Source organism: Alosa sapidissima, chromosome 18 (assembly GCF_018492685.1).
Source record: "Alosa sapidissima isolate fAloSap1 chromosome 18, fAloSap1.pri, whole genome shotgun sequence".
In the NCBI taxonomy this organism is placed as follows: Eukaryota; Metazoa; Chordata; class Actinopteri; order Clupeiformes; family Clupeidae; genus Alosa; species Alosa sapidissima.
In genome coordinates this window covers 16135002-16145479 of record NC_055974.1, presented here as the reverse complement: position 1 = coordinate 16145479, position 10478 = coordinate 16135002, and the positions used below count along the sequence as shown (strand labels likewise).

General features: G+C 44.0%; 1 protein-coding gene across 1 annotated transcript in view; it reads right to left on the bottom strand.

The window, feature by feature from the left end:
* gal3st3 (galactose-3-O-sulfotransferase 3) overlaps window positions 1-10048 on the bottom strand; it is a 22196-nt gene extending 12148 nt beyond the window's left edge. Inside the window, exon 1 of the mRNA XM_042069373.1 lies at window positions 9978-10048. Coding sequence (XP_041925307.1) covers window positions 9978-10033 — 56 coding nt within the window. The 5' untranslated portion in view covers window positions 10034-10048. The remainder of the gene's footprint in view (window positions 1-9977) is intronic.
* Window positions 10049-10478: the final 430 nt, after the last annotated feature.

Here is a 10478-nt window from a genome sequence, read left to right as displayed (position 1 = left end):
ACTCATTTATTTATTAAATATTTATTTATTTTTATTTTCTTTCTTTTTTCCCTTTTTTTCGAATGTGCAAGCACAGGCCTTGATTCAGTACAGAATCATATAGCCTAAATCTACGGTGTGTATTCAAAACTACTGTAACCAATCTAACTGTATAATCTGTTCCTATTGGTGGAACAGTGGGTGTGGATGTGGTTAGCTTTTGACTGAATATGTAGTGTATCTCTGAGTGTATCTGTGACTTGTCTTGTGTATTGTTCTGTTTTTTTCTGTCTGTGTGTACAAAGGGATGAGACCATCTCAAGGGGTAGATCCTATTAATAAACTTCATAAACTTCATTCCAAATCAATTTCACTTACTTTATTTACTTCCTCATTCACTTACTTTATTTACTTCCTCAACTTTGTCTTTCCTCCTCATTTGCTCCCACCCTCCCCTAATGCTCATCTCTCTCTCTCCTCTATTCCTTCTAACCCAAGGATACGCTCTCTCTCTCTCTCCTCTATTCCTTCTAACCCAAGGATACGCTCTCTCTCTCTCTCTCTCTCTCTCTCTCTCTCTCTCTCTCTCTCTCCTCTATTCCTTCTAACCCAAGGATACACTCCCTCTCTCTCTCTCTCTCCCTCAGGCCTCTCCAGCTGTTCTCCAGCCTGCTCAAAACCTCCCCTGAGTCCCACCAGGGTCACTTGGGGTCATCCCCACCCCCCATGCTCTGCAACCCCCGAGGGCTCCAGTGTCGTTGCCTGTGAGTACTCTCTGGCAGTCCTCTCTGTCCCGTATCCGTTTGCCCCTCTCCATTTGCCCCCCCCCCCCCCCCCCCCCTCGCCCTCCACGGTGGCAGCTGTGCCGTCTGCTGCCACATCTGTCGGCCTCGCGCTCGGAATCTTAAACCTGCTCTTCTCTCGGCTTTCCACTTTAACGGCGAGGGCCAGTTTCACATGCATGCCTTACGCCTAGTCCTATATATTTTAAAAGACTAAGACTAGGCTTATGCCATGCGCGGGAAAACATTCTGCTAGTATTTAACTGCCTCTTATGCCCTTGTAAAAACAAGAGAAAAGACAGCTCAAAAAGATAAAAAGGTTCACAAATAGTTTACATATCCCATATCTACTGTACCACCATCGTTAGCATCTGTGTCCATTTGTTCATGCTAACGCCCACCTTTGTCACTATGTACACACGCAGTGTCTTCCTCCATCCTATGGACCCTTTCAACAATAAAAACAAAAACAATGCTTGAACGTTCTATTTGGGCCCCAATCTACTTCCTCTGCATTAAGATCAAAGTCAGCTTTATTGTCAATTTCTTCACATGTTCCAGACATACAAAGAGATCGAAATTACGTTTCTCTCTATCCCACGGTGAAGACAAGACATATTTTACCAATTTAAGTCCACAGACAAACATAACATTCAAGTAAACAAAAAAGTAAGTAAATAAGAGGGCACATATAATAATGAAAAAAAATAAGAGCAGCAAAATTTGGTTTAAATTGTGCATAGACAGTCAATAAAATGCTAGTGCAAAGTCAGGCCAATAAAAGGCTTGGGTAGTTCTGTTTGACCTAAGTAAGAAAGAAAGTGACATAGTGGTGCAAGTTATGTAAGAGCAGCAGATGTGTTGTGTTTTCAGGACAACAACAAGTTGTAAAGTGTACAAGTGTGCAAGTGTGCAAGTGGAGTAGTGCACGCGGCCATTGTGGGTCCAATGTCCAGGATGTTATGTAGCTGAGGGTGGAGGGGGGAGAGGAGGGAGAGAGTTCAGCATCCTTACAGCTTGGTGTATGAAGCTGTTGGTGAGTCTGGTAGTGCGGGAGCGCAGGCTTCTGTACCTCTTCCCAGAGGGCAGTAGATCGAACAGATTGTGAGCGGGGTGACTTGCATCACTCACAATTTTGGTCGCCTTGCGGGTGAGGTGGGTGGTGTAAATGTCCTTCAGGGAGGGGAGTGAAGCACCAATAATCCTTCCAGCTGTGTTCACTATGCGCTGCAGGGCTTTCCTGTTGTATTCAGTGCAGCTTCCGCCCCACACAGCGATACAGCTGGAGAGGATGCTCTCAATGGTGCCTCGGTAGAATGTGGTCATGATGGCTGGTGGAGCACTTGCTCGCCTGAGTTTCCGCAGGAAGTACAGGCGGCGCTGAGCTCTCTTCGCCAGTGATGCAGTGTTGGTGGTCCAGGAGAGGTCTTCGCTGATGTGCACCCCCAGGAATTTGGTGCTGCTCGCTCTCTCCACCACAGCACCGTCGATGGTCAGTGGCAGGTGTAAGATAACATATGGAATGTTAAAACGGAAGTCTTGTGGGGCCAACTATGATGCTGATAATGTAACTCTCTTGAAAGGGTCTATACACTCTAACTGTGCAACCTTCCCTCCTACGTCTCCTATGCAGTTTATCTCCTCTCCCCCTTGCTGACCTGTGTGCTGACTACAACGCTGCCCCTCTGGAAGATGCTCACTCGCTCATCTCCATTTCTGCTGGCCGTGCCCTCGCTACTCCCTCTCTCCCTCTCTCTCTCTTTTTCTGCCCACAGTGCCAACCCTGACCTCTTTGTTCTGCCCACTCAGTCTTGCCCTCTCCTTTCCTCTCCTCTCGTCTAACTGAGCCCTCTGGGTTTCAGATCATCTCTCACTCCCCTGCCACGCACACTTTCTCTCTCTCTCTGTCTTCTTCCTCCCTCCATCTCTCACTCTCTTCCTCTATCTCTCTATACGACTCTCTCTCACTCTCTCTTCCTCTATCCCTCCCTCTCTCTCCTTTCAGCCATGCATCTCTTCAGCCAGCTATCTCTACTAAGGGTGGGTAAATTTGGACGGTTGAGTGTGTGTGTGTGTGTGTGTCTGTGTGTGTGTGTGTGTGGCGGTGATGGTGAGCTAAGCTCAAGGGTGCCAGTGTGAAATCCAGCCTGGACACCCTGGCTTGACATTGGCACTCATATGTGGGCACTGCTATGGTCAGCTAACCAGAGGGAGGGGGGTGTGGTTTCCTAAAATGCCCCAAATTGAAAAAAAGTCATTCACCCCCCATAATTCCATTGGGTTAACTGGAACGGCAGACTTGCCATGCCAATAATACCCCACAGCTTCATGTTTAAATGTGTGTCTGGTGTGTGTGTGTGTGTGTGTGTATGTGTGTGTGTGTGTGTGTGTGTGTGTGTGTGTGTGTAATAGGGTCACAGTAACCCTGTCATTAAGCCATTAAGCTCACTGATGAACAGGATTAATTGGCTTGTTAACACTAATGTAGGGGTTAGCTGAAGGCCTTAAAGGTATTGGACTGACTGTTGATTACAAACAGACAAACACACACACACACACACACACACACACACACACACACACACACACACACACACACACACACACACACACTCACACACACACTCTAACAGACGATAATGGTTGTATTGATGGCTGATAATAGCCGGCTGGTGAGATGGAGGCCATCAGATCAAACAAATGGTGGGAACAGACAATGGAGAGAGAGAGGGAGAGGGGGGGAAGAACAGGGGGAGACAGAGGAAGAGAGGGCTGTAAAGAAATGGAAAGAGTGCAAGAAAGAGAGGGCAGCGGCAGAGAGAGTGGATGGATGGAGAGAGTGAAGCAGCGAGGGGATGAGAAAGGGAGCGAGGGAGAGAGAGAGTGATGGAGAGAGAGAGAATGAGTAAAAACAAGCAGGAAATGCAGTGCAGTATCCCCCCAAACACAGACACACATACACACACACACACACACACACACACACACACACACACACACCCCACCACCCACTGGGCACTGCCTGTAGGCACACAGGGGAAGTGGGTACACTGTCACAGTGGGAGGCAGGGACACAGCGAACCCAGCACACAGAGCACAGGGACATCAGAGGTGTGTGTGGTCCCACCTCACCTGCCCCAGGCACTGCAGCACAGGAGACAGTGTGTGTATGCGTGTGTGTGCGTGTGTGCCATGCAAACTGATTTGCAGCTTCCTCAGTACCGCCTTCTCCTCAAACACACATTTAACAACCAAACCCAATTTAGGTGACATGACACACATGCATTTAAATAAATCACTTGAAATCGTATATACATCGCATTTATATGGTTTTGTTTACATCCTGATGCATGTATGAATTCATCTGCCCACTTTGGATTCTCTCTTCTCCTCCTCAACACACATACATACACAAACATACAAGTTAGCTCAAACACCCACACAAACATACAAGTTAGCTCAAACACACACACAAACATACAAGTTAGCTCAAACACACACAGAAACATACAAGTTTAGCTCACTCACACGCAAACACACACATACACAAACATACAAGTTTAGCTCACTCACACGCATACACAAACATACAAGTTTAGCTCACTCACACGCAAACACACACACACACACACACACAAACATACAAGTTTAGCTCACTCACACGCAAACACACACATACACAAACATACAAGTTAGCTCACTCACACGCAAACACACACATACACAAACATACAAGTTAGCTCACTCAGAAACAAACACAAACACACATACTGTACACACCCAAATTAAGTCATAAACTTAAAAACTCTTTCACCAAAAATTTCAAGCACTACCAATAAAACCCTTGGGAAAAAATGGAAACTTTGCTTTCTCTCCTTTTCAGAACCATTTCATACCAGCCCAAACCAAAGATTTCCCATTACACGGGGTAGGCGCAGAACCATTTCATACCAGCCCAAACCAAAAATTTCTCATTACACGGGGTCGGCGCAGAACCATTTCATACCAGCCCAAACCAAAAATTTCTCATTACACGGGGTCGGCGCAGAACCATTTCATACCAGCCCAAACCAAAAATTTCTCATTACACGGGGTCGGCGCAGAACCATTTCATACCAGCCCAAACCAAAATTTTCTCATTACACGGGGTCGGCGCAGAACCATTTCATACCAGCCCAAACCAAAGATTTCCCATTAAACACATTCACGGGGTCGCCGCAGAAGAGGTCCATTTTCTGCTACAGTTTCACTCTTCTTTTGAGTGACCGCCCCTGCACTGGCACATATTATACGAGGAACATGAGACCCTTAAGCGCCCCTTTGAGCTTCGGGCGCCTGTGGTCCAGCAGGGTTTGCCTCGTGGGTTTTGTGCAAAAGGGGGGTTGCATTCAGTGAGCAGTCACTATTTTTTTTTTCAGTCACTCTTTTTCACTCTTCCTTTCATTCTTTCATTCTCACTGAATAAAGCAAACAAGGCTCGCAAAACAAACAGCTCGTTCCCGGCGACACACATCAATACGTTCAGCGATCGCTAATGGACTTCAATGTCTGTAGAGAGTGGTCGTGGTGGCTAGAGTGGGGGGTTGCTATACTGTCCACCCCCCCCCCCCCCCCCTCCCAAACTCACCCCCTTGGTCTTCAGGGGGGGCTCAAGCTACCACGCTTTCAAAAGCTGCATTGTGCCGTTTCATTGGACCAACAACAACAGCTTCTGGTTGATGGTGGTTAAGTAAATGTGACAGTACAAAAGAGACCAAGTTGAACCTAAGACCTGAGATGTGAAAGGTAGCACACTGACTCTAAATATAGGTCAATCACATCAGCAACACACAATTAATGTATTGTGAAACTTAATTACTGTACTCTTATTATATTGAAACATTGAAATTAAGTTTACATTGAAGTACTAAATAATTCTAACATTAATTTGTTTGCATAACATCACTGAGTTGTTATTCAGCTGTCATGAATGTCTTTCATGGTCGTACGTTATATTTAATGATGTGATGGCAAAGTAATAATACCACTCTGATTAAAGCAGTGGTTCTTAACTGATCTGGCATTGGAACCCACAATTTCCCATGTTCATAAAGTCGCGACCCATATTTTTTTAGCGTTCAAGCCATGCAAAGTGGCTGTAGGCTTACTTGGTTGGAACATGCGGATGTTTGGCATTACATCTGTGAAGTCTTCAACTTTCAAAGTACTCGACAGGTTTGACTTTGACAGCGGTGCCTTGTTTCCATGTGGCATTTTAGTTTTGATGGTTTCATGCTGTCATGTGCCAGCAATTCGCTGCACACTGGGATTTCTGTCCTAATTTGTCCTCAATTTAAGTGAATCCATATCCTAGCCTACTTCAAATATTCAGGGTTGCAACCTACTTGCGTTCACCTCTAAAATTATGTCTTAACATGACCCGTCACATAAACATTGTCTATGTCCATGGCAATGATTGACATAGGCTACAAATGAAGTCTATAAAAATAAAGGTCTAACATTAGATCTGATTAAGGTAGCATTTTAATTTGGCCATTTAATAATAACAAGAATAATAATAATAATTATTAAACCACAAGCTTAAGAAACACTGTTAAAGTATGTTTTTGTTGATATTTTTTTTATAGGTTTTGATCTGTAGAGTTCAGCAGTCCCCCCAAAAACATCTAATTCATCAATTTGAGAAGTGCTGGTAAACAGAAGAAGGAACAGACACAAAAACAAACAAACAAACCACCAGACTAACACTGAGACTGACTCCCATTCGATCTGTCTAAACTCCCTGCTGTTTCATTTACCCACAAATCCCCCATCTTCCCTGGAGGAGAGAGAGAGAGAGAGAGCAAACAGAGGAGGAGGGATGGAGGGGTTGGTTGGTTGGTGTCCACTTGCTTGGGTTTATCCTCTTAAATCCTCTGAAATGACTATGGGATATGAAAAGACCAAGCAACTCCACCTTAGTAGACACACATCAGAAATAGGAAGCTGGACTAGGAAGCGGACTAGCCGGACCAACTGACCATCATACATCATAGTGCGTGTTGATGTTTGACACATCAAATGTTATAACCATGACAAACAATGTCTGTGACCTTGCCTTGTAAATTATTAACAGTAATGGGTGTTATGTCAAAACAATAGGTAACTACGACGGAGTATTAGGGCCACACATGAAGGAAAAAATATTTTTGCCATGACGAGATTAAACTCGCCATGTCGACATTAAACTCGACATTTCGAGAATAAAGTTGAAATGTAATGTCGACTTTAATCTCAAAGTATCGACTTTAAAGTTGCCATGTCGACATTAAACTCGACAAGTTGAAATATCACAGATATGTATAAGTATATAGGCCTATACTCTTTTGATCCTGTGAGGGAATATGTGTGCATTTACTTAGAATACATGGGGTTGCCTGGTCGGGATGACAGCTTCATTCGTCCCTCCAGACATTTAGCAGTTTGCATCCATTACAAACAAACATGCAATGTGAAAGTCTGGGATTGGGGAGCACTTAGTATACCTAGTCTAGTGCATAAGCATGAAGTTGAACCTTAGATGAAAAACACTATTTAATAATAGGCCTACAATAAATAAATAAACTGCTAATGACGTTGACTTTTGACCATCGCATTTATCGCCTGTAACTCCGTGATAACAGGAAAGCATTTGGCTGAGCAACGGATATTATGTTCTATGTTTTGTCCACATGATGTAGGCCTAGGCCTATGTCTAATCATTGTCTAATCCTCCCTTTCAATCGTCCCGAGCGGTCGTTCTCTCTCCAAACTAACTTTATTCTCAAAATGTTGAGTTTAATGTCAACACGTCGAGATTAAAGTCGACATGATATTTCAACTTTATTCTCGAAATTGTCGACTTTAAAGTCGACATGTCGAGTTTAATCTCGCCATGGCAAAAAAAAAAAAATTCTTCATGTGTGGCCCTAATACTCCATGTAGGTGATGCCTTTAATCTAGCCATCTAAATAATCTTATCTTTTTATAAAAGGCATATTTCCATAACAATAATTTCCTTGGCCTGTAAGGGAGTTGGGATATCCAAACAGACCAAACACCTTTCATCACGTTGCTTTAAAATGACTATAATTATTATCACTAAGGATATTAAAATTGTTTTTATTGTCATATTATCCTCAACAAGTTGGAAAATCACTATACCTATCCTGTCGTTTATTTGGTGGATTTCTTTGACAGATTAGCAGTAACATTGCACTTTGATGGCCTTCTATGTTGATGAACACCTGCTGGAACAGCAACACTCTGTCAGACGGCAGCTCGTTTTCACCGTTTTTGTAACTCCAAATTCACTGCAAGCTTCTCACTCCCCTCTAGAAGAAAATCAATACGTTTCGGAGTGGGCTTGCTTCTGTTGGCCTGTGCCTTGCTGATTGATCTGACTTGGCAGGGGGCTCAGCATTTCGGTGCGGTGGGGGATCTGTAGCTGCCATAGCCTACAGCCGCAGTGGTGACCATTTCTAGCAAGCAAGATGTTCCACTTCTTTCATTTCAAGTCTGACAAGTGCTTTATTCCCACCACGTGGACAGATAATAAACACCTCAAAGGAAGATAAGACAACAATAAAAAAAAAAGTCTGTTCTGGCGGATATGTAGTCCCAGATGCTCCGGGACCAAGGAGTGAATCGAGATGTGTTTACATAAGACACAAAGATGATGCTGCCAAATTGGACCATAAATAGCAAACAGCCACACTATAATCACACTCTCATCAAGTGCCTCTCACGGCCGATTAATAGCAGCGCTGTAAACAGTTTTCACTGCTTACAAAACCACATTACTGGCTTTTTCGCGCAACCCCATCCCCCGTCCCGATGGCCACTGTGGCAGGAAAAAGCTGGCATTACTGCAATTACTGATGCTCTTGTAAAATGCCGAGCGCCTCTGCTTGTTTTGTGTTACAGGCTAGTGCCGAGGCCGTCTGTTCTCTTTATCTGCACACTACAGGGAGAGGGGAAGAAGAGCTCCAAAGTTGGATGGGCACGCATGCTCATCAAGATGCAACAAGGGCATCTTTTAAAAATAGCCTGCTATCACAGGGGGGCATTTGATGTATGCCCATACACTTACCACATGCATCTGGGTGGTCGTAATTAAACTTACACATTTTTACCACTGTTAGTTTACGACTGCACAATGTCATCTGACACAGGAGAAGAGAGAGACTGGAAGGTTAGGAGGAGCTTGTTTCTCATTAAAATAATTTTCAACAGTCAGCGGTTTTTAAGAGAGGTGGAATTAAAATACTATGGAAAGTTGAAAAATTGTAAAACAAATAGTGAGTCTCTGTCCATACAAAGTGCCTTGAATGAGTTTTTTCACAGGGATGACATGCAAAATAGAAAGATGTGGTCCGCCTTCACCTCACCACAAGTCGTAAACTTTACCCTTACATAAAACTTTACCTCACATAAAATGACATGATATGACCGTGACTTTCAGTCTCTCTCTTCTCCTGTGTCAGATAACATTGTGCAGTCGTAAACTTTACCTCACATAAAGTGCCATAATATGACCGCCACATGATGTTGCCCACTAATCCAATCCCAATTCCTATGTGTGTGTATATCGAAAGTTGACGGTTACAACACGTTATAAAATACAACATTGCACCTTCATCATGTCTATTACTTATTACAGTCCTGGTTACTTATTACTTATTAGAGTCCTGGTTAATGATTCCATGGAAGTCCGTGGACTACTGGCTTCATTGGATGTGGTGAGTTTTTTTTCCATCTCACATAAAATATTAAAATAAAATTAGCTGTTTTATTATGTCAACATGATATTGTTTTAACACTATCAACAATGACCACCACACAATGATTTTCTATGTTGTACTATTTAAATGGGATGAAATCCTTTCATTGTATAGCTATGTGCACCTTTGCGCAGTCTCTTCTTGTCTCTCTCTCTCTCTCTCAATGAACCTGCATGCATGTTTAAAGAAAACATTAATAATTGTTGTTGGCATCATAACAATGCTGCACAGATAAACCGTTTAAAACCGTTGCATTCAAGTTAACTCTGTAATCCCCCCCTCCCTCATCGATCATATAGGGCGCCCTGGTTAATAATTAAATGGCGCATCGAACCCGATGGTGAAACAACGACCACAGAGTCATTCAGAACGTGACTTATTAAAACGATGTGGTCAGACTAGTCACAGTAAATACCTTACGAAATTCACATGTAAACCAGACGTCACTGCTATGTGGCTGACGATGACCATGACCAGAGCGCGAGCACCAGGAGCGCAGGCCCCGCGGCGTCCCGACGGGGATAATCTCTGCGGCCAAGCAGCAGCATCGGGCGTGCTCTCATGTGGACATCACGTCCAGCCGGAGGACGGCATTACGAAACGAGAATGTAACAATCAGGGTCCCGACTTCCCGCACGGTCTTTACAAGAGCGGCTCAAGCAGATGGCGCGGCCTCGGGCTGAGCTTTGTTGTCCGGTGCAATGAGACGGAGAGAGAGAGGGAGAGAGGGAGGGAGAGAGAGAGGGAGAGAGGGAGGGAGAGAGAGAGGGAGGGAGGACAAAAACTGCAGATTGAAAACGACTGAAACGATTGAAATGGCTGAGAATAATGCCTTGAAGGAGTGATAGATAGATCACAACAGGAGATGTGGGAAATAAAGAGATGTGAGATAGAAATAGACAGAGAGAGGAGTAGT